The 25571-nt window shown below is 30.6% G+C and overlaps 1 protein-coding gene across 2 annotated transcripts in view; it reads left to right on the top strand.

Annotated features, from left to right (window-relative positions):
* khdrbs3 (KH domain containing, RNA binding, signal transduction associated 3) overlaps positions 1–15566 on the top strand; it is a 176564-nt gene extending 160998 nt beyond the window's left edge. The window contains exons 8-11 of one of the 2 annotated variants that reach the window (XR_007829869.1): positions 2820–2878; positions 8323–10296; positions 10691–10751; positions 14722–15566. Coding sequence is in view for 1 of the 2 variants with exons in the window: in XM_051137536.1 (XP_050993493.1) it covers positions 2820–2878; positions 8323–8414 (151 nt within the window). In the remaining variant the exon portion in view is untranslated. Of the gene's footprint in view, positions 1–2819; positions 2879–8322; positions 10499–10690; positions 10752–14721 lie in introns of those variants that run through there. The other variant, XM_051137536.1, reaches the window with a different exon arrangement.
* The last annotated feature ends 10005 nt before the right edge of the window (positions 15567–25571 follow it).

The raw sequence follows: 25571 nt of genomic DNA, 5'->3' as shown, positions 1-25571 counted from the left end.
AATGGAGAAGTAATGGTAGTATGATTAAAATGAGGGGAGGAGTTATGATAATATGATTTGAATGAGGAGGAGTTACAGTATTGCAAATGACTGAAGAGGAGGATGAGTGGAGGAGTTATGAGGGGAGGAGTTATGATTGTATGACTGGAATGAGGGGAGGAGTTGTAAGTTATAGTATGAAAGTATAACTGGAATGAGGGGAGGAGTTATGATAAAATGATCAGAATGGAGAAGTTATGATGAGAGTATGATTAAAATGAGGGGAGGAGTTTTGTGTATTGTGATTGATTGAAGAGGAGGAGTTATGATCATATGACTGGAATGAGGGGAGTAGTTGTAGTATTATGATTGGAATGGGGAGGAGTTATAGTATTGTGGTTGATTGAAGAGGAGGAGTTAAGATGGCATAATTGCAATGGGGAGAAGTTATAGTATGAAAGTATAACTGGAATGAGGGGAGGAGTTATGATAAAATGATCAGAATGGAGAAGTTATGATGAGAGTATGATTAAAATGAGGGGAGGAGCAATGAGGGAAGGAGTTATGATAGTGTAAAGTAATGAGGGGAGGAGTTACAGTATTATGATTGGAATGGGGCGGAGTTATAGTATTGTGATTAATTGAAGATGTTATGATCATATGACTGGCATGAGGGGAGGAGCTATGAGAGGAAGTTATATTTTGATTAGAATGAGAAGAGGAGCAATTAGGAGGAGTTAGAGTTAGCATGGGGAGGGGTTTTAGTATTATGATTGGAATGGGGAGGAGTTATGATAGTATGATTAAAATGAGGGAAGGAGCTATGAGGGGGAAGAGTTATAGTGCGATTAGAACGAGGGGAGGAGTTATGATAGTATGAATGGAATGGACGAAGGGCTATAGTATCATGATTGGAATGGGGAGGAGTTATAGTATTGTAATTGATTGATCATATATAATATTGTAATTGATTGATCGTATTACTGGAATGAGGGCAGTAGTTGTAGTATTACGATTGGAATGGGGAGGAGTTATGATAGTATGATTAAAATGAGGGAAGGAGCTATGAGGGGGAAGAGTTATAGTGCAATTAGAACAAGAGAAGGAGTATGACCAGAAGAAGGGGAATAGTTTTGAGAGTATACTTAAACGGAGGAGGAGTTATGGCGCTATGATTGATTGAAAAGGAGAATTTTTGAGAGCATGATTGGAATAAGGGGAGGAATATAGTTTTATGACTAGAATAGGGAGGGATTATAGTATTGTGATTGGTTGAAGAGGAGGAGTTATGATTGTGTAATTAGAATGGGGAAGAGTTATAATCATATGACTGGCATGAATTGTATTAGGAGTTGTAGTATTAGAATGAGGGAAGGAATTATGTTGGGGGAGGAGCTAGGATATAATATTATAATTGGAGTTGGGAGGAGTTATGATCGTATGATTGGAATGAGGGGAGGGGTTATGAGAGTATAATTAGAATTGGGAGGAGTTATGATAGGACTGAGGGGAGAATTTTTGATAGCATGATTGGAATGCAGGGAGGAGTTATAGTAATATAATTAGAATCCAGGGAGGTGTTATAACAGTATGTATGGAATGAAGGGAGGAGTTTAGTATTATGATTGATTGAAGATGAGTAATAATAGTATGATTGGAGTGAGGAGGAGTTATGGTAATATAATTGGAAGCTGGGGAGGTGTTATAATAGTATAATTGGAATGGGGAGGAGTTATAGTATTATGAATGAGGGAAGGAATTACGACAGTATGAATAGAATGGGTGGAGGAGTTATCTTAGTATGATTGGACAAAAATGTTAGAAATTATGCAACTGTAAAAAATAAAGTATAACTGGTGCATGTTGCATTGGAAATGCATGTTAAACTTGAACATATGCAAATACCGAGTTTTAATTACATGAGAGCTTTTTAAGAGAGCTTTTATGTTGTTAAGACAAGTGTAAAAATATTTTTGTTCAGTATGAAACTGTAGTGGGACAGATTACACAATGGCAGGCTTCCACATTAATGAGAAACACTGAAAGGAGTAATCATGAAAATAATGGGGGGAGTTATGGAAATTAAGGAAGCTAATATAAAACACAACATGACAGAGTTGCTATAGAACAGAATGTAAACAATAGGTCTAAATCTGAAGAATCCTCAGTGGTGAAAGCTGAGACAGCTGGTGAGTGTCTTTTTTATTTTCCAGCAAGGCTTCTATTTCTCATGGCGCCATCTATACTGAGGCCAGTGGAATTATGGGAGCATGAACATTGGGATATGGTTAGCAGTCAGTTGTGATTGACACTGGACAGCTCAGCTGAGGGCCTATGGGAAAAAAACTCAATTTGGAGGCAGAAAGGGAACAGAGACCCAGGAGCAAAACTTCTGAGACGCAAGAATGAAAGGAAGGCGCGCTGCAAATCTGCTCGGAAAATAGCTTCTGCAATGGGTTACTCTGCTTCGTGTGGCTGCTGAGATGTTGCTTTGTCAATTTAAATAGGGAGCAGACAATGTCAAATAAGCAGACACATGCCTTGAACTCTCATCACCTTTTTCTCGCTTTGGTTTTCTCTGTCTGTGTATGAATGCACATACAGTGTCAACTGAAAGGTTTTATTTATTTATTTATTTTGTAGTTTTTTGACAATAGATCGTTAAAATGGAACATATTTACAATCAGTCTCAGAGCATTACTGTTATTTTGCTCAATAATGAATAGCATTTTAGTCTGAATATTTGTCTGATTTCTGAAATACAGAAATAAAATGTAACGTAATTCATGTATAGTTTAAGAAGACTGTTCTGAATATCTGTCTCTCATTTCTTTTCACAGCTCAGATGATTATTATGAATACAGCCATGGTATCAGCGGAGAAGCATATGACTCTTACGGTAAGATTTTATAATCATGTGGAATTCACAGCCTGTTTTGCTTGATTTCCACTAGTGTAGTGAAGCCGTATGCTGTCTATTTTTTATAATACTTCCAGTGCATGATCTTTGAGTCTGTCTTCTGCTGTACAGCTCTTGTTATAAATACTGCTTGCATTGCAAGGCTTTTTCTATAGAACAGCATTGTATTTACACAAACAGGCATTTACAATAAATGTTAAAGCGAGACGGGTTTGGATGCAGCAAGAGAATCAAAATGCTGTCGGACACGCGTTCTGTGAAAGGCAAACAAGTTTGCGGTTACAAACACTGTAGGTACAGAATAGCATAAATACGGCAGAGATATCTGGAGAAGAATTGCAATGCCCTGAATTTGCTGATGTAGCTGCTGTAAGCTCATTGTCCCAGCAAAAAAGATAAGAGGTGCCATTGTATTTCTCAGCAGCTAGAATATTAATGTGTGTGTGTGATTTTAGTGTGTATATACAGATATGTTTGTGGGTAGTTTTGCAGATTGAAGCATTTGTGTGCGTGTTTACAAGTGTATTATTTATAAATGATATTTGTAACAGAATTGGTTTTGTTCAGCATATAGTTTTAAAACTTTTTGTTCATAGATTTCTTTGGGTCACTTTTATGTCGTAGAAGTTTTTGTTGTATGAAGGCCACATTAAAACATTGGAAACTTTTACCATGTCCCTTTTTTCCTGCTTTCTAAATGTCTGTGTATAGATTTTATTTTTATTTTATCATTTATTTATGTTCCAGACCAAGATTTTAATTTTGAAATATGTAAATCCATCATTAAGTACAAATGAGCATAAATGTATTATACATATGAATTGTTCATTTAATACTAGTTATTATGTATTATTTCTATATTTATAATGTATATTGTATTGTAGAATTACAAATAAACTATGAAATATTATTATTTTCTTAATTATACTATATTTATGTATATATTTGTATTATATCATTATAAATAAAATATTAATTGTTATATTTTAGAAAAAATAATCTAAAAATAAAGTGATAAAATAATAATAAACAAAAATAATAATAATATTATAAATTATGAATAATTAGACGTTTACACGTCAAACAAACAAACAATAAATAAATAAATAAATAAATAATAGTTTTACCATGTCCTATTTTTTCCAGCTTTCCAAATGCCTGTCTATATATACATTTTATTTTTATTTTATGTTTTATTCTTGTTCCAAACTCAAATGAAATACGTAAATCCATCATTAAAATACAAATTATCATAAATACATTATGGACATGTATTATTATTATTTTAATATTTGTTATTATGTATTATTTATGTTTAGAATGTATATTGTATTATATAAGTATAAATAAATTATGAAATATTATTGTATTCTTAATTATATTAATTCCTCTAAAAATTCCTCTAAAAAATTACACACACACACATATATATATATGTATGTATATTTGTATTGTATCAGTAATATTTTAATAATATATTAATTATTATATTTTAGAAACTATAATCTAATAATAATAATTATAATAATATTATAATAATATTATAATTAAAATGTATAATAATATTATAATAATATAATAATAATAATAATAATAATAATTAATAAATATAATAAAAATAATTACATAAAAATAATAAAAATAATAATAATCAGATGTTTTCACCACCACACACAAAAAAAAGTTTTAAAATTTTTTCTGCTTTAAAATGCCTGTTTATTTATAGATTATATTTTTATTTTGTTTTATTCTTGTTCCAAACCCAAATTTTAATATATGTAAATCCATAATTAAAATATGAATTATCACAAAAACATTATAAACATGAATTATTATTTAATACTAGTTATGTATTATTTCTATATATATACAATGTATATTTTATTATAGAATTATTATATAATTATGAAACATTATTAGTTTCTTAATTATACTAATTATTATATAAATGATATATTTATGTATGCATTTGAATTTTATTGTTATAGATAAAATATTATATTTTAGAAAGTATAATCTAAAAATAAAACTCAAAATTATATAAAATAATAATAATAATAATAATAATAAATAATAATAATAATAAAAAATAATATTAATTAGACAAGGTTTTCACCACAAAAACAGCCCCTAATTTATGATTTTTGTTATATAAAGAACATATCAAAAATGCCTTTCTTTCTATGAATAGACTTTATTTTTATTTTATGATTTACTCTTGTTTCGGAACCACACTTTCAATTTTAAAATATGTAAATCAATCATTAAAATATGAATGATAATACTAAATTATAAACATTAATTATTGCTGTTGTAACATTTATTATGTATTTATTATGTTTATATAAATTATTATCTTTTACAACCTATGATAATCTAAAAAAAAAAACAAGTAAAAAGAAAAATATATATATATATATATTTAACCTTTCTCGGTATAAGGTCTGGCAGAAGCAATGCTTGTGTTATCAAACTCCATTCAGAAATATAACAAAGCAGAAGGAAATGAGATATAGCAGTGTTAGATGGCTTGTTTGGACATGACAGGATGTTAGATTAGACTACAGAACTGATCTGAAAAAAAATTGAAGTGGCTGTGTAATTGCATCTTAAAAGTGACTTTACCTTTTCTCTGTGTCTTTCACATTTCCTCCATGTCACTTTCCAGTCATTTGTCACTTTGCGACCACTTTTGAAACGCATAGCTCTTACACTCACTGACACATAAGCAATCCATAACACTCAACTTAACACTTTCCAGGTGGTACGACGCATAGACAGCTTGACAGTTCAAAGGAGAACTTCCTATTATCCGGCTGATACGCATCCTTGTTCTTTGTAAACGCGAGGACAGTGCACGTGAACCCTTTTCTTGAAGCTAGCGCAGGCTAACCTGAGATTGACAGCTCTCTAATTAAAGATTATTGGCTACGGCTCCCAGCCTGAAAAACGAGTGACTTTAGAGCAACGGCCTTTGTGCCTTCCTGTCCCTAAGAAGAGCTGAAAAAGAGCAAGATCACACAAAAGCTGGCGTCGATAGCGCTCTCGTTCATCGACGCGGACGCTCGTGAATGAGCTCTGCTGTTACGCTAATGGCGGCGGTAACCTCTCGCTCGAGGGCACTCCACTAAACCCCTTTCAAGTGGCTATTTGATCCTCTGCCGCAATTAAAGTTGTTTTGTTCTTTCTGAGGTGAAGGACAAAGGCAGGATGGTTTGGGGGACGTTTCTCTCTGATTGTTGGTGCTGGTTGGGCTAAATTATCAGAGATGCCATGAGCTCGGAGAGGAAGATAGTGGATGGTGTCATGACTCTTGGGCTTTGTTGTTTTAAAGATTGATGCTGTTGTGTAAAAATCACATTTGAAGGTGGTTTGGATTGCTGCATGTCCGACAACAAATCACTGTCAGGGTCCCAGTACGCAGGAAGAGCAAAGTAACACTCACAAAGAAAATTACTGGCGGACAGGTGAATCTCACAGAAACAAACTCAAAGTCGCATTACAGCTGAGACAAAAGTGTATGTATATACTATGTATATACAAATATATATATATATATATATATATATATATATATATTATAGTGATATGTGAATGCCAACCGTTTTACCGTTTGTAGCATATGACGTTTTCGGAGATGTGAGACGACTACTTGAGTGATTGCTCATATATATATATATATATATATATATTAAAGAAAAGCTTTTTGAAAAATAATGACTTGAATTATATAATTATAAGGGGCCACTGAAGAAGTCAAGTCACCAGCAAATTGATTATTACATTTTGGAAATAAGAGTAAAAGTTTTCAAATAAAATTATTAGATTTATTTAATTTATCTATTTTTTTTTTTTCATGTCATTTTTATGTCATAGAAGTTTTTGTTAAAACATTGGAAACTTTTACCATGTTCTTTTTTTAAAAATTCCAAATGCCTGTCTATTTATTGATTTTATTTTATGTTTAATTTTTATGTATAAATCCATCATTAAAATACTAATTATCATAAATACATTATTATTATGAACTATTATTATGTATTTTATATTTGTAATGTATATTTTATTATATAATTTTAAATAAATTATAAAATATTCATTTATACAATAAATGTAAAAAATCTTTTGAAATAAAAATAAAACAATAATTAATTAATATAAATACTAATTATTTGCTAATTATATATGTATGTATATATTTGTATTATATCATTATAAATAAAATAATAATTTTAAAACATTAAATAGAACAATAAAAGTAATAATAATTAGTGGCAACATTTCCGCCAAAATAAATAAATAAATAAATAAAATAAATAAAAATTGCCCCTAATTTATGATTTTTGTTACATATTTTAAATATTTATATATATTATTTTATTATATAATTATAAATAAATTATGAAATATTATTTTATTAATTATACTAATTATTATTAGTTATTAATGATATATTTATGTATATATTTGTATTATATCATTATAAATGAATAATGATTATATTTTCATGATACTAATTCATTAATTACAACAAAATAAAATAAAATAATAAAAAATTTTGCCCGTAATTTATGAGTTCTGTTATACGAAAATTACTTTAAAAATTTGGAAACTTCTACCATGTCTTAATTTTTTTCGAATGCCTTTCTATGTACAGATATTATTTTTCTTTTTATGTTTTATTCTTATTTCGGACCCAGACTTTCAATAAATATTAATTTTTGCTTTTGTAATATTATATATATATATGTAATATATATATATATATTTGAGTAAGATCTAAAGTTTTACTTTTTTTATTTGTCATTTCAATTATAAATGGTGACTGATAGTTGATTTTAATTAGATTAGTTTTTTTTAATATCATACATGATAATGTCAGCATACAAATAAATTAAAGGCATTACAACAAGTCTTGCAATGGCTTATTTTATTTGTTTCACATTGCTATTCATCACATCGCAAAAAATCTCATTATTATTATTATTATTATTATTATTATTATTATAAATCCATTTTTATTTTTTAATAATTCAGAACCTTTTTCATTTCGGAGAAATAAAATGTTGCGCTGAAATATGATCTGGGCATATTCTTGACAGGTCCCCCATTTTTCAGCATGCTACCAAAACCTGACACTTGTAATATTTTCACCTCATTTCAAAGCTTTGGTTATTCTGGTAAAAATACTGTAAGTTATCAATTTGTCAGATTTATTGACCATGCAATATACACAAGCATTACAAAAACACATTGAATTGACTAAAATATATTTGAGTATGTACCTGAACACGTCACTGTTTGCCTGTGAAGGTCGTACAAATCATTAGCAGCATTTTATGAGCATGTTTCACTAATTAAAGCATTGAGGGCCTGGATGACTAATCAGCTTTCTGACCTTTGCTCTTTGTCTCCCTCTTCAGGCCCGGAGGAATGGACAAACAACCGCAACAAGGCGCCACCAGCAAGGACAAGCAAAGGAGTGTACAGAGAGCAGCCGTACTCCCGGTTCTGACCTGCTACAGTCCTTCATGTGCCCTCCCAAGTAATGGATTTTCTATGGACTCTATTTCCTTTTTTGCAAATAAAATCAACCAAAACGACAAAAATAGCTGATGGGTAAAATTTTAAGATTCTGTGGAACTGATTCTGTTGTAACCCGGACGACCCCAACAAACGGAACATTACGGATCACTGGATTATGTAGATTAAAATCAGAGAACCAATCGGAATTCAAATAGACCTACTTATGGCGGAGGGAGGCGGGCACTAGCGGTTCAGGGGCGGAGTTATAAGAGGTGTACGATGTTTAGATTTAGCAGGTCAGTTTTTGTAGATACTTTTTTTTTGATGGGTGATCAGCTTCAATGTGTCCCTTGTAAATTCTACCTTTAACTAGACAGAAAAAAAAGTAAAAGAAGATCTCAGTGCACATGTTGTTTTCTTTCCTTTCTCTTTTCTAAATGGAAAGTTCTTCAGCGTTAAAGGGCTTATAGGAGCATGTCGTGAAGAAAAAAAAAAAAAATAATAACTGTGTGCAGTTTCAGTTGCGATAAGAAAAGCCTGCGTAGTTTTGTCTGGTTTTTGTGTTGAGCGTTTAAACCCTTTAATGAGCTCTGTGGTAATAGGTGTTTTCTTCTAGTGAGCGATCTACTTTTAGACCTTCCGAGGAGCGTCTGAATCGACATTTTTGGGCAATTAACCTGACTGACTAAAATTCCCAATTCAATTTCACAGAGAGATTCCTGACATCTAGAAGTTACTCCTGCACACTTTCCTGTGCATTTCCAATGCATTATAGCCCACAAAAGCCACTAACGTTGGCTTTCCGTTAGTATCTTGCATAGCATGGATGGGGTATAAGTAGCACCAGAGCATTTAAAAATTGCAGGAAAGACTAAAACGAAGCATTGCGATAGTCAAAGACATTTACGGGGAATCGCTTGTCCTTGAAAACAACTTGTAATGCATTTTAAGTGCACAGCAAAGTCATTGCTAAACCAAATACTGTTGACTAAAGTTTAACTAGTACTGTTTTATAAAACTATTCCAAGTCTAATCAAATGTATGCTGAAGTTTCAAAAGTGATAGTATTGAAAATTATTGTGGTACTGGTGGTGGCAGTTTTAATACTTTTCTGTTAAGAGCTATAATCTTTGTAAGCTTGTGTAAGCCCTTTAATTCTCGTCTCAGTTGATTCTAAAATAAACTTTTTGAAAGAAAAAACCTCGTTGTGTTTGAGAGCACATTTTGTCCTTGTTTACTTTGGTAAAACTTCATAATCTAAACTAACATCTGCTGTGTATTATCATCCAAAGTGTAGTGTACAGTATCTTATGATGAGATGAAAAACCCTTTAAGCCCACATAAAAGTGAAAAATAAACCAAAACCAATATTTGTCCGCCCTGACTTTCTAGTATTTCTTTCAAAAATGAATCTGATGCACGACAGTAGAGTTAAACGTAATTGCGAGCGGCACAATTAAATGTATGTGTAATATACTGTACCCAGCAGCTTGAAATAAATGTGCAATTCTAAACCTACCTTATTATCTGTGATAATGCCTTCTACTTGAAAACACACGAGACACTTCTGAAGTTAATTATCCACTAATATATCTTTAACTTCTATAACTTTGCTAGATTCTAGAGATACGGTAGTGTTGCAGATGGAAATTAACTCCACATACAGTCAATATTGTGGGTGGTTTTTTGACCTTGGTTCTTTTTGGGGATTTCTGCTTGCTGTTTTTGCTCTTTCTTCCCCCTTCCGGTCACATGACCGTCTCTATAGTCCACTAAACAGCCCGCCCCCACATGACCTCTAAATGACCCCAGCTGACCTCAGAGCTGATGAGGATGGCGGTAGCTGTATTTACAGGCCTTCGTTCTACAAGGTAAACAACCCCGTCACAATCTAATCTCATCTAAACTAGCCCTTAAACTGGATAAAACTAAAACAAACCTGTTCATTTAAAGCTGTTCTTGGCTTACGTTTTGCTGAGGAACTTAAATTAGAAGTAAAAGTGTAAAAAGCTTAATAAATAGCTGTAATATTGCTTTAACAAATCCATTATTATCACCAATTATTTGTAAGGAGGAGATAAAATCATTCATTTTTATATGTGCTGTAGCTTTAAATAAATGAATGTTTCATATTGTCTTACTATAAGCTTTGTAAATCATTGCAGATTTTTTCTGGTAAACTTGTCTGTTTGTCTCTTTTTGGTTTTGATTTTGTTTTTTTAATCAGCACGCTTTCAGTTTTAATGGTTCTCTTTTTTTTTTCAGATTGCGATAGATGGGCCCGAAGCCATGAAACGCCACTGATGCTCTTCTCAGATTGGTTGAGGTGAGCTTGATCTTTCTATGTAACTGTTGCAACAAAATGTTTAAAAAAATTAGAAAAAAAAATATTTTACAATAATAAAAATTAAAAATAATCAAACTGTTAAATTAATAAAACAAAAAAATAAATAAAACCCTGCAATTTAAATAAATAAATAAGCTTAAAATCCAACCTATTTTCTCTAGAAACAATCTGAAGAATTTTGGTATATTTTGGTATATATATATATATATCATATATAAAAGCCATTTATCAGTTGGTTTCTGCTACATCATGTTGAAATAATTTTAATAAATGTTTTGTAATAAAATATGTTTTAAACATTTTGTTGTTGTTGTTGTTGTTATTTTAATTTTTAATATTTTAAAATAATTGTACACACACACACACACACACACACACATATATATATATATATATATATATATATATATATATATATATATATATATATATATATATATATATATATATATACATACATATATATATATATATATATATATATACATATGTTCTATATATATTATGTTTTAATGTTTTAAACATATATGTTTTTATATATTAAATCTTTTCTAAATTAGTCTTAATATTTGTTGTTTTAGTTGATGATGCTCATTTTTGTATTTATATTTATGTGAGGAATTTAAATAAAATAACTGAATTAGAACAGATTAATTAGAAAATGTAGATTTATTTATTTATTTATTTATTTAGTTAGTTAGTTAGTTAGTTAGTTTTAATATTTGTTTGCTGTTTTAGTTGTTAATTTCACTTATATTCATTTAGGAGTTTAAATAATAGCCAAATAACCAAATTAGAATAGATTATATATATATGTATATTCTAAATTAGTTTTAATATTTGTTGGCTGTTTTAGTTGATTATGTTCATTTAATTTATATTCATTTAATATATATTTATATTCGTTTAGGGGTTTAAATAATAGCCAAGTAACCAAATTAGAATAGATTTTTTAGAACATGTCGATTTATTCATTTAATTATTTTAAACATTTTACGTTTGAATGTTTTTACATATTTATTTTTCAGTATTTTCTAAATTAGTTTTAATAATTGTTGGCTGTTTTAGTTGATGATGTACATTTCATTTACATTCATTTATGAGTTTAAATAATAGCCAAATAACCAAATTAGAATAGATCATTTAGAAAAATGTAAATTTTATTTATTTGTTTATTTAATTAATTATTTATTTATTTATTTTCTGTTGTTTTAAACATTTTACGTTTGAATGTCTTTAAATATATGTATTTTAAATCTTTTCTAAATTAGTTTTTATTTGTTGGCTGTTTTAGTTGATGATGTTTATTACATTTATATTTGTTTAAGAGTTTAAATAATAATTTTAAAAAAGCATGATTTCAGCTTTTTTATTTGAACAGTTAAATGAATAAAAAAATGAAATGAACAGCAGTCATAACGTCCTAAATTCAGACATAATGTCATTTGTAGACTTGCTGCGCTGGGTTTTGAAACAGATCAATGTAAACACCCTCACAACAAGTAATGACACACTTAGCAGAATTTCTTAGCAGAAATATCTATTGTAATCTGCCGTTCGGGGAACACAAACACTCGTTCCTTCCCTAGAAATACTCTTTTAGGTGTTCTCTAGTATTATTGTAATATTACGAGGCATTTGAACACAAATGAGGGGTTTAATGTGTAAACGAACTGAAGTCGTCTGACAGTGATGAAGAAAGCAAGACTTCTATTAAGTGCGTCTGCTGTTAAATCCCTGCCTGGAGAGAGCAGACATGCTTTCCTCCAGCGACTGTCAAACAACAGCTTCCACGGCATGAGAGGATAAAGAGATGAGCCGTCGGGAGAGCAGAGACAGAGAGAGAGACGCTTCGAGATCTCAGAGAGTAATCCTATCAGAACGGCTGCTCTCTGTGGCTGATTATTGCGCTGAGTGCCACCCTCTGCCATGACGCCCTGCCACTGCTTTTGCATATACCTTCACACGTATTTTCAACATATGATAATTTGGGATGCACTAATCCATGCATTAGTCTATGCAAATGTGGATGCATCTTTGAACAGAAACGCTGCAGGTCTTCTGTTTATTCCTTTTGTCTAAAAGCAAGGTACCTCTGAGAATCAGAATTTTTTAGCAGAGAACTTTTTTTAATCGATATTTTTGTTGTTGTTGTTTTTCAAAGTTTTCTTCAACGAAAACTGTTTTGTTTGCACCGCCACCAATATAACATGCTAGAGAAATGATGAAACGACAGCGTTTATCTCCATATAACAGAAGATAGACCAGGGAAACGGCTGCATAAATTGGTTTTTCCAGATTATCATCCTGGTCATACGTACACAAGAAAACAAAAGCAAACAAAAATCACACAGGAAAATACAGAGGCTCTTTTTGATAGCATACTCGGATGCATAAAACCCAAGACATTTTCTACACAAAGAAATAGATTTTTAGCATCATAAACCTTTCAAGACAGGGCTACTAGGAACTCTGAGGGTGTTACTCAATGGTCTGTGTTTCTGTACAAGCCATGTATCAGTTTGTTTCAGCTAAATCTCATTTGAAATTTATTTCAAATGTTTTAAAATTTAAACCTGCTATGTATTCTTTTAATTTAATTTAATTTAATTTTTATTTTAAATAATATTTATTAATAATTTTTATAATATTATTTTAATATGTTAAAATATTTTGTTTTTAATGTCAAAATATTTTGTTTCAGATACATTTCGTTGAATTTATTTATTTATTTGAAATTAACTTGAAAGAGATTTTATTTATTTACTTATTTATTTTGTAGTTAAGTAAATATTTTTAATTAATTTGCAATATTTTAGTAAAAATTTTTGTTGGCTGTTTCAGCTTTATTTTTTTAACATTTACATGTTAAAAACATTTTACATATAGTTAAATATATATGTTAAATTGAACACAATTTTTTATGAAGCTTTGTATTGGTATTAAATTAAATTAAATTAAATTAAATTAAATTAAATTAAATTAAATTTAATTAAATTAAATTTAATTTAATTAAATTAAATTTAATTTAATTTAATTTAATTCAGTTTTGTTGTTGTTGTTGTTGTTGTTTCCCAGCTTCTTTTTTTAAAACATTAGTTTTTTTTTTTTTTTTTGTCTGAAGCAGTTGTTTCATCTACATTTTGCTACTATTTATTTATTGATGAATAAATTTATTTGTTTACTTGTTTGTTTAAGTTTTTTTGTTAAACATTTTTTAACATTTATAGATATAGATATAGACATATATATATATATATATATATAAACTTTAATAAAATGTTTTATAAATCTTTGCTGGTAATTTAATTTAATTTATTTTTATTTGTATTTTAGATTTTTATTTTGTATTTTTTCAGCTTCTTTTTTTAAGCATTTGTTTTTTGTCTGAAACATTTACTTCAGCTACATTCTGTTTGAAATATGTATTTATTTCTGAATAAATTTATGTATTTATGTATTATGCATTTATATGTTAAAAAACATTTTACATTAAAAAAAAAAATTATATATATATATATATATATATATACATATACATATGTGTGTGTGTTTTTTTTTTTTTTTTTGTACACAGTTTTGCATCTGTAAGTGAATTTGAAGTCCTTTTGAAAATATTTTTTTTTCTAATAAAATATTTAAGATACTGAGATACTGAGATCTCTACTGAAGATTTTCTTAATGCCTACAGAGAAACAAATGTAAAATATACTTACAGAATTTGGAAACTGGAAAAGTGAGTGAAGTCCACATTATTGCGGACCCCTGGCTATATGAGACGGACCCCCAGTGATCGCAGACCCAATTTTATGATGTTACATTACAGGCTCTTCAGATCAACAGTTTTGAGGGTGTACTCTTTGACACAATCCGTCTAGCAACAACTGCCACTTGATTTTGTTTGTATGATTCATCTTTGATGTTTTTTCTGTTTTTCTCTGTGTTGTAGGGAGGACTGGCTGCATCATCTGATCTTGAAGACTAAAACTGCACAGACGCTGGCATAGAGAGCTTGTGCTCAGCCAGAAAAACACTATGAGCGGACCTAAGAAGTCCCTCGCGGCCCACAGAGGAGCACGCCGCTCCACGGGGAAGACTCAATTTCTACTGGAACTTTCTGGAAAAGGCTTCTGAACCTCTGCGAGGTCACAAAGCGCCACACTAAGAGCGTTAATGTGCCAATAACGGGCAGATGAGCGGTCCACCCTTCTCTCTGCGGTCCTCAAGGGAGACGTGCTGCTTTCACAGCTGCCTCAGACGCGCTATATAGGCTCCTACATGCATTTTGCAGCAGGCTGCACTGAGGGTGAACCCACTTCTGTCTACACACAGACTTATGGGTAATGGGGCCATGTGTCATGTGCTAACACATTAAGACGGGTTTTACTCTTCTAACAGGAGCCGGAGAGAGAAAGACAGTCGGCGATATGTGAGTGGGAAAGACAGAGTGAAATACGAAAGCTAGATCCATCACACAAAAATGAACATGAAATAGATAGAATGCACTTGTGATAAGTTCATTATGAGGATGTTGAATGAATTCATCCTAATAAAGGAACTTTAATCACAGCGTCTGGCTTCCCATTAGCTCAGTGTGTCAGATTTAACAGGGATCAACTATAGGGTTTAGCAGGTTTTTCCTGCTAGTCCAGTCAGGTCAGTTTTTAAAATTCATATTGATTTATACTTTATTCATTTCCTTAATTTAATTTATTGGTTATTTTTTATTATTACATTTTTATTATTATATATTGTTTTTATTTTTTCACACACACATGAAAAAATATTTTTTGTTTTAGTTACATTTTGTTTGAAATTCATTTTATGTGTGTGTGTGCACATTATTTTTACATATATAGAACTGTAATAAAGCCATTCTTTTATTTTAATCATTTAATTAATTTTATTATTGTTTATATATATATATATATATATATATATATATACATTATTTTTACATATATAGAACTGTAATAAAGCCATTCTTTTATTTTAATCATTTAATTAATTTTATTATTGTTTATGTATATATATATATATATATATATATATATATATACTTAAATGGTAAATTGAGTGGTAATTGATTTGTAGCAATTTATAATTTATGCATAATTTTATTTATTAATTAAATAATTGTATTAATAATTTTTTATTATTATATATTTTCATATTTTCTGACACACACACATTTATTTATTATTTATTTATTTAATTATTTATTTATTTGATTGTTTTAGCTATAATATGTTTGAAATTTATTTTAATAAAACTAATAAAATTGTTATTTTGATTATTTATTTTATTATAATGTAATTGTTATTGTTTATATTTATTTTTATTTATAGAATTTTTATGTAGATATTTTTATCATTATAATTGGTACTTAAATGGTAAATTGAGTGGTAATTGATTTGTAACAATTTATACTTTCTTTATAAATTTACTTTATTTTTTATGATTACATTTTTTATTATTATTTTTTTATTTTTTACACACACACACACACATTATTTTTTTTACAATTTGTTTGAAATTCATTTTAAACTGTAATAAAATTGTTTTTAAATTAACATATGTTGTATTATTGTTAATTTTACATGTATAGAACTAATAAAACCATTATTTTATTTTTATAATGTAATTAATTGTATTATTTTATTTATTAATTGTTTTTATATTTATATTTATTAGTTTTATATTTATTTTTATTTATATAATTTTTATAATTATAATTTTTAATTAGAATATTTTTCATATATATTTTTATATAGATATTTTTTATAATTATTATTGGTACTTAAATGGTAAATTGAGTGGTAATTGATTTGTAACAATTTATACTTTATTCATTTACTTTATTTTTCATTATTACATTTTTTATCATTATATATTTTTCATTTTTTCACACACACACACACACACACAGACACATTAATTTTTTCTTATTATTATTTATGGCTGATTTACCTACAATTTGTTTGAAATTCATTTTAATAAAACTAGTAAACATTTTCTTTCAATTACCATATTTTGTATTATTTTTAATTTTACATGTATAGAACTGCAATAAAACAATTCTATTTCAATAATTTAATTACTTTTATTATTATTAGTTATTTTTTATATTTATTTCTAGATTTTTTTAATAGACTATTATTATTATAATTATTATTATATACATATAATTACTACTCAAGTGGTAAATTGAGTGGTACTTACATACAAGTAGAAACTAAGTGACCAAGACCAACCATATTCATAGAATCGTCATAATATCAAAATGTTATACATATTATATATTCAAAATAATTGTAATATTATTAATAGTACAGTCCTTTTTGTAATGGTATCTGCGTCCTAAGAGTCATTCTTCATCTGTTCAGAAACGTGTTTTTTCTTTAATTTGTTTGCAGCTGAGTGCACAAATGAAATATATCCTGCACACTGTATGAAGATCGTATTGATCAGATTCACTTAAGTGTTGTTGGTGATGATCACATGGGGAATCTATAGTATGTTTTACTCTATGTTCACCATAAACACAAGCTCGTTTTACTCGTCCTCTGGTTTTCATTGATCAGTGTGGATGTTCTTCACTTCTTCTGAAACAGATACAGTGGATGTGTACACCTCTCAACCTGTTAATGGTTTTATGTGGTCTCATGAAACATTGAAAAGTGAATTTGAGAATCATTGGGTGCACAGAGCACACATCCACATGCCAACAAAATACATATCTGTAACATCCCGCAGTTCAAGTCTCCATTCCACTCCATTCCATTTTCATTCATCCAATCAGTTCCCGCTGGACCAAATCACGTGTTATAATTCTATTCTATTCTATTCTATTCTATTCTATTCTATTCTATTCTATTCTAATGTTACAGTCTTGTTCTTGAACTTCCAGGAAATGCTGGTCTGTGTTTATGCGTTGTCAAATATAAAAGATTTGGTTGGATCTTCCTTGTTTAAAGGTAATTTAATATATCTTTTCATGGTAGGTGAATATAAATTCATTTTCTATGCTCTGCGAAAGTACACACAGCTTTTTTTAAATTACCTTGGCAGCTTTTTTCATTGCATTTCTGCATTTCACACTTGACTTTCATTTGATAATTAACTCAACGTGTCTCTTGCTTTTCTTCTTTATTAAACCTTCGTGATTAACTTTAAAAGTTCCTTTATGTTCCTAAGAGGCTGCAATCCGCAAAGATCAATAAACCTTTAGAGCAGCGTTTGAAGTTGGTTTTCTGGCAGAGAAGCTGTTTTTCACAGCGCAGCGGTGCATATGCACATTTAGCCAGCGGGCTGTCCTCTGTTTCAGTCAGAGGTCAGGATCAGGGCTGAGTCATGGCCTCCTGTCTGTAATAGCACTGGATTTAGTCATTGCATAATTAGCTTGGTGTTTGGTAAGGCCTAAACACGCAGCGTTTAAAAGGTGTCACGAGGCCTGCGACAATTATGGAGATCGGACCGGTTTCATACGAATAATTATGATCATTTGCATAATTCAGTTAAATCATGTTAGAGACATTTCCCCCTAGATATTCTTTTTAATTTATTTGTTGTCCTGTTGAGGGGTTGTCGTCATCACGTGGTATAAACACACACACAAACTTCAGCATATTAGAATGATTTCTGAAGGATCATGTGACACTGAAGACTGGAATAATGATGCTGAAAATTCAGCTTTGCATCAAAGGAATAAATTACATTTTAAAATATATTAAAATAGTAAACAGTTATTTAAAATGGTAAAAGGATATTGCTGTTTTACTATATGTTTATCACATTTATTTATTTATTCAATCATGATACATTATTTTGTGACTCTTAATGCAAATTCTTTCAGCACCATGGACAGCGACCGTGTCTCCTCAGATCTACAGTTGGATTGATAATGTAAATCTAGCCTGATCCTATCCTAGTCTGAATGCATTTTAGTGTTCAGACCATTAATTAATTGGCTTCTAAACTGGCATTAATAGCAAACTTGCATGTCTGTTAGTTAACTTTAGGCAATCTTAGGAAGTCTTGTTTAATATTGTATGTTTCTCTCCTGCTTCTGTCTTAGCTATTTGTTTTTGTTTGTGACATTTTACTGTTTATGTACAAAATATCTCCAGTGTCTCAATTGCAATTCTTAGTTTGAAAAAGTCCATCTGTTGGTCTCTTTCTGTCTTTCTTCTTCCCTTTTTGTTCAACTTCATCACAGTGAAGCGAGCTTGAAGTGTAACTTCAGAGTGTTAATATTTTTGTAGCATATGGGCTGACAGTCCCTCATGAGTTTCTGCTCCTCATTTACTCATCACAAGAATTGAAGTGTTTGAAATATAATCAGAATTCTTTTTTTCATATGCAACGAATAAAAAACCCTTCAATACGTTCTTGCTTTGATCATTTGTGTTCCCTGATCTGCCATAAATATGCAATAATAATAAACATTTTGATATGATGTAGTATATAATCATACAATATATATATTTTTTTAAATAATTAAAAAATTTTTAATTAAAATGGCTTATAGCAACTGTTTGTATTTATGTGTATTTTTGCTACTTTGGAGCCCCCTACAGTTAAGTGAGCAGAATTCGCTGTCGTAAATACATCACTGTTGTAAGTGGATAGGTGTACATGCGCATTTGTTGCTGCCATAAATATAGTCACGATACGTCACGATTTGGTCAGTTACCCAGATGCTCGGCGATACTCGGATGTAAACAACAGCATGGATTGCATGGTTAATGTACTACTACTACTTTGTTCTGCTAATTTATGCTGTCCAAACCATGGAAAAAACGTGTGGAAGCTGCCAAATCATATAGAGAAGGACTTAGTAAACAGGAAAGGGTGCAATATTTTGACAAACTAAAGTTAAAGGTGGTACCCTGGTGAAAAAAAAACAGAATATGCTGGTAGGTACGTTTTGATGCTGGTTTAAGCTGGTCTTTTGCTGGTTTATGCTGGTCATTTGCTGGTTTATGCTGGTCCTTGACCAGCAACATGACCAGCTAAGACCATCTTAAACCAGCATCAACACATACCTACCAGCATATGCTGTTTTTTCACCACTGTAAAGATAAGTATGAGGTGTATTAATTAAGATATTAGCCTAATATTTCACCTACCTGACTGGAAATGATAAGAACAAACATGAATGTTGTCAAGATTCTTGCTTTGGAAATCCTGGTTCAGTTTGTCCAACCACAAACACCTTTGTTCCTCAGACAGTTTTTTGCACTCTTCTCCTTCATTTGTTATGAATTTTGGCAGTCTGTAGTACTCCAAATGTTTTTCCCGTTCCGACCGATTAGTACAGCCCAAAACATGATGATAATTGAGCATTTTCAACAGTAATAATCAGCCAAAAATGCAAGTTTCAGTCTGTTCAGTGGCATTGTTTACATTCAGTGCCGCCAATATGACCCACTGATGATGCCTCCTGAAAACACTCCATATCGTACCTGCTCACCAAACTCAGAACTTTCGACAATTATGTAATTTAGCTCAGTTTTCTTGTTCACAATATGTAGTGTACCTACTGTATGTCACAGTACACACTTGAACGTGAAGCACATTAAATTGCAGTGAGCCAAGGCTAGATAATCTGTCAGTCTTCCTCACGTATTTTTTGACATTTGGCTCAGCAGATTTACAGACACGGCCAAACTGACATTTCATTTCTTCCACTACTACTCCATTCTGTGTTCGTCTTCCTCATCCTCAAGAAGAGAGGTCAAAGTTTGCTTCGGTGTTTGCCAGGATTTACAACATCCTCACGGTGAACTTATCAGGAAATGACACGAACGTTCAGCCTCAAGTATTGACAAGTTCCAATCTTTTCATCTAAAGCTCTTGGCAATGGCCCAGGTCATTTGGAAAGAGCTTCATTTTAAAAGGAGATTAATTGTCTCACACGTTAAGCCATGTTGCATGATTTTAACAGACCTCAAAGAAACTAATAAGCCTGGGAGTCAGAGAATAAAGTACTCGGATATTTTGGGATCGCCTGAACCGGCTTTGTCTCAAAGAGATAACGCACAAGACAATTTATTATAGTGAGAAAGACTAAATTAAAATGTTTAGCTAGGCTTTTTTTATTTCTCTTTTTTAATCATAGAGCTTAATTTAAATAATTGAATTTGATTTTCTACTTAAAAAGAAATGAAGAGAAATGAGAAACGGTTTGATTTTTGTTTTTCGTTTTGTTTAAGAAACCGAAACAACGAAAATTTAGCTAGATTTTTCGTTATTTTTGTTAACGTAAAAATTTGATTATGCTTTACTACTTGTTCACTCATTTTTTGAATAAATAGCTTGAAATATTTTTTTTTCGACACAAAAAAAAAAAAAAAAAAAAAAAAAAACAAATACAAAAGTTCATAATCTAATTTTTCCTTTAGGGGTAGAAAAAATAAACAGCTTGAAATTTTCGATTTTTTTCCGTTTCTTAAATTAAAACAAAATTAAACATAATCTAATTTTTCATCATTTCTCTTTATTTCTTTTTAAGTAGAAAATCAAATGAAATCGTTTTTCATCAGCCTCTTTTAAGTAGAAAATCAAATGGCCAAAAGGTACAGCCTCTGTTATATGTTATATATATATATATATATATATATATATATATATTTTTTTTTTTTTAGGCCAATACCTTGAAGTTACGTCGCTTCCGTTTTGTCCTTATATGGAATGCAGGCCGCTACGCTTCCGCTTGCTAGGCAAAAAAGCCTGGCGTCGACAACGCGCCAGATTTAAATTAGGCCTACAACAAGGTTTTTGTTGAATAGCTAGTTAATTTTTTTTGTTTCCTTACACAGTGGTATCATATGACTTGGAATATAAAACACGGAGTCGTATGGATTACATATATGACGGTTTTATGATAAATTTGCTCCCTTTGGAGCTTGTCATCTCCTGTCCGCGTCCACCTGCTTCGTGTGGAAAAAATGTTGTAAACATCTCCTTTGTAAACATCAACGGAAAGAAGTCAGCCATAGTCATCCATCCTAAAGACGCGAGTGAGTAAACGATGAGAGAAATGTTATTATTCAGCCTTGCTAACTTTGTCTTTGTCTGTGTACAACTGTATAGCTTTTGTGTGGATACAAAGTTGTGTGTAATATGTTTTAGAAGGTCCTTCTGCTATTCTACATGCATAATATAAGAACAACCTATTGAGTTCACTTTAAATATGAAGGTTTGAGCACACTCAAACCTTCATATTTAATTTAGATATTCTGTTTAATTTAGTTATTCTGGCATATCCATGAATAGAAGACGACATCTTGGGTTTATTGCTTTTTTAGACGTTTACATTTCATGACCTGAAATTGTCAAACTGCCATAAAGGTGTTTAGATGTGCAGTCAACCTGTCAGGAAGATGTCAGTGTCCATCCTATGATGAGTTTATCTGCTCAGAGAAAATATATAATATGAGGACAGTTAAGTACAGAATGATGCATAATACAACAACAACAACGAAAAAAGTGAGTCTGATGTCTTAAAGCCATAAATGAACAGAGATGGCAAAAGTACCCACTTAAGTAAAAGTACAGATACTCCTGTTTAAAATTACTCTGGTAAAAGTAGAAGTACTGACTACACTTCGTTACTCAAGTTAAAGTAAAGAAGTATGGGCTCAGACATGTACCTAAGTAAAAAGTACCCATTACTACTGCCTGTTTTACTGTCATGCTGGTAACTGGACCTCACGTCATATTGACACATTAATACAAAATAACATATATTTAAAATTTTGTTAGCTAATGCATGTAGCTCACACTCATCCAGGCCGTCCCATTCACCGACAACAAGTTCTGAAATCACGGAAAACCCTGTTTTTTGTATGGCCATCACATTTTAAAAAAGGTTTAAAACCTTAGACTGGGGCCATGCAAAATAATTAAAGGTTCTCTCTTGAACTTCCATGATATCTCTCTGCATCTCACTGTGTGTATGTACTTTTTTCACATATTTTCTTGTACCTGTCCCTTTTCCCATCAGCCATCTACTGCTATGAACAGAAATGTCTCCACCTTCTTGCAAAACAGCCACCTCATTGTATTTGGTTTGCAGTAACTAGCTTTACAAAAAAAATTCTAATACTGAACATGTTGTTGCATTATCATGAGTCATATTTTTCTCTTTTTTTGGCGGATTAATTTACAATCATAATTTTACTACAAATTTCATGGTTAGTCTGCAGTTAGTGTAACAAACCCATGGTTAATTTGTGGTTACCATGGTTTAACTATAGTAACCCTGTTTTTTTTGTTTTAATTGTCATAAAGGTTGTGTTGTTATCTGCCATAGCTTACTCTAAGCATTTTATAAAACAATGTCTTATAATATGTGACCTTGGACCACAAAACCAGTCATAAGTGTAAATTTCTCAAAATTGAGATTTAAACATCATCTGAAAGCAAAATAAATACGCTTTCCGTTAATGTATGTTTTGTTAGGATAGGACAGTATTTGGTTGAGATACAACTATTTGAAAATCTGGAATCTGAGGGTGCAAAAAAATCGAAATATTGAGAAAATCACCTTTGAAGTTGTCCAAATGAAGTTCATAGCAATGCATATTACTAATCAAAAATTAAGTTTTAATATATTTACGGTAAGAAATTTACAAAATATCTTCATGGAACATGATCTTTACTTAATATCCTAATGACTTTGGGCATAAAAGAAAAATCGATCAATTTGACCCATGCAATGTATTGTTGGCTATTGCTACAAATATACTCCAGCGACTTAAGACTGGCTTTGTTGTCCAGGGTCACATATTTGTTTGCTAAATTACTACTGTAACTTTACAGTAGACAATAATGAAGTCCTTTAACATACAATATTTTGAGTGATGATAGTAATTAATTTAGTTTAGTCTACAGTAGCTGTTATTTAAGAGTTGCGAGCACTTAACTAAGCCAAAACTAAACAAAGACAAAACTACTGTAGCCTATTTACAGATTAAACTAACCTGCACTTGAAGTCCTGAAGAGGTCAGTAGTTTTGCCCCTCTGATCCACTCTATTCTCAAGTCACTCGCTTTGATTACTCTGATATAAACACTTGGTGTAGAGATGCAGAGCGTGCGCGAGTAGAATCGTGCTGCCAGTACAGACTAACCGATTCATGATTTAGAGATTTGTTATCGAATGGTGATCCACAAAATTCAGAGTGAAACTAAAGTAACGGGCCTGGTTTGAAAATGTAAGAAGTAGAAAGTACAGATATTTGTGTAAAAATGTAAAAGTAAAAATAAAAAGTAGTCAGAAAAAAAAAATAGTGAAGTAAAGTACTTGTACCATAAAAATCCACTTAAGTACAGTAACGAAGTATTTGTACTTAGCTACTTCCCATCTCTGTAACTGAAAGGTTTCTTTATCATAATGTTAACTTGTTTTTTATTTATTCTGAAGTGATATTTTCTGTCGTCCATCCTTGACTCTCACATAAGCTTTTCAGTTTTAGATTTTCATTAAGACTTTATTCAATGTGTTTCTTAAACAGTTTTCTACTCAAAGACCTCTGGCTGGTTTATATGTGTAAGTGATTTCTGTTTTAACATCCTTGTGAGGACCTATGTAGGTAAACTCCAATCTGATTGGCATTAAACAGATATCTATTAGAAAAAATGTGTTTTCTGATTACGTTAGGTATGAGAAATAGTACTTATTTTCTGTCCTGAGAGTTGTTTATTTGGAGTTTCTATACATTTTTCCAAGTTTGTCAGCATGTCGTAGTTTTCTGTGTAATAGTTTGTGGAAACTTAGATGATGAAGCTATGAAAGAAAGTTTCCACCATAGGATTTAAAAAAAAAAAAAAAAAAAAAAAAGTAATTGCAACTTTTTCTCTTGCAATTCTAAATTTTTCCTTGCAATTATGACTTTGAATTTGAACTACAAGATATAAACTGACAATTCTTAGAGGTTTGTGAGATGAACTTGCTTTTGCAAGGGGAAAAAAGTCAGAATTTTGAGATTAAAAAGGTCTAATGACCTTTAAAAAAAAAAATAATAGTGATTTGTGAACTCAGAATTGAGGGATGTAAACTTGAAATTGCAGGAAAAAAAGTCAGAATTTTGGGTTAACATCTCTCAGTTATGACCTTATTTTGCAAGTTTTTTTGCTCTCACAAGTTTGTATCTTTGCATTTTTAAAAATCTTGTGGTGGAAATAAGCTTGCAGATTGGTCAAAGATGTCCCATTGTGGCGTCTGTAGGAAATTAAATTTGCAGAAGTGATTTAATACACATATAAAACATATTAAATGCACGTACTATAATGCTTCAGTTAATTTTTGTGAAAATAAAATGTTCCATTTTCATTCAGTGTGACAGATATATTTATGAAAAAATTAGTACTTTTAATAACATGTATAAGATTAAGTGTACAATTGCAAATCTTATGATTTTTTTTTTAAATGTTTCAAAACCCCTTGCTGACAAAACCTAGTGGTTTGACGGATGGTGGCCAAGATTAGTTAAGATTTCAAATGATAATTACTTAGCTTTTGGGAGCTGTACAGTGATCCTTAAATAGTCTTTTAGTCACATCTAGTGATTTTTGGTAAATAACATTGTTACACAGAATGACATTTTAGTCAGTGAATTCTGTAAATCATGATAAAAATGTATGATAGTTATTATTTTGTGCTCAGAAATAAATAAAAAACGGGACGCATTATAATGTACGAAGAAAAAAATTATTGTTTTGATGCTTGAAAACATCATCTTTGACCTATAAAACATTTCAGTCTGTAATGAGTCATTGTCTGCTGTGTATT

The sequence above is a fragment of the Labeo rohita genome, chromosome 19 (genome assembly GCF_022985175.1).
Source record: "Labeo rohita strain BAU-BD-2019 chromosome 19, IGBB_LRoh.1.0, whole genome shotgun sequence".
Lineage (NCBI taxonomy): Eukaryota > Metazoa > Chordata > Actinopteri > Cypriniformes > Cyprinidae > Labeo > Labeo rohita.
Note: the sequence above shows the minus strand (reverse complement) of the source record. Positions and strands in the feature narration are given on the sequence as shown.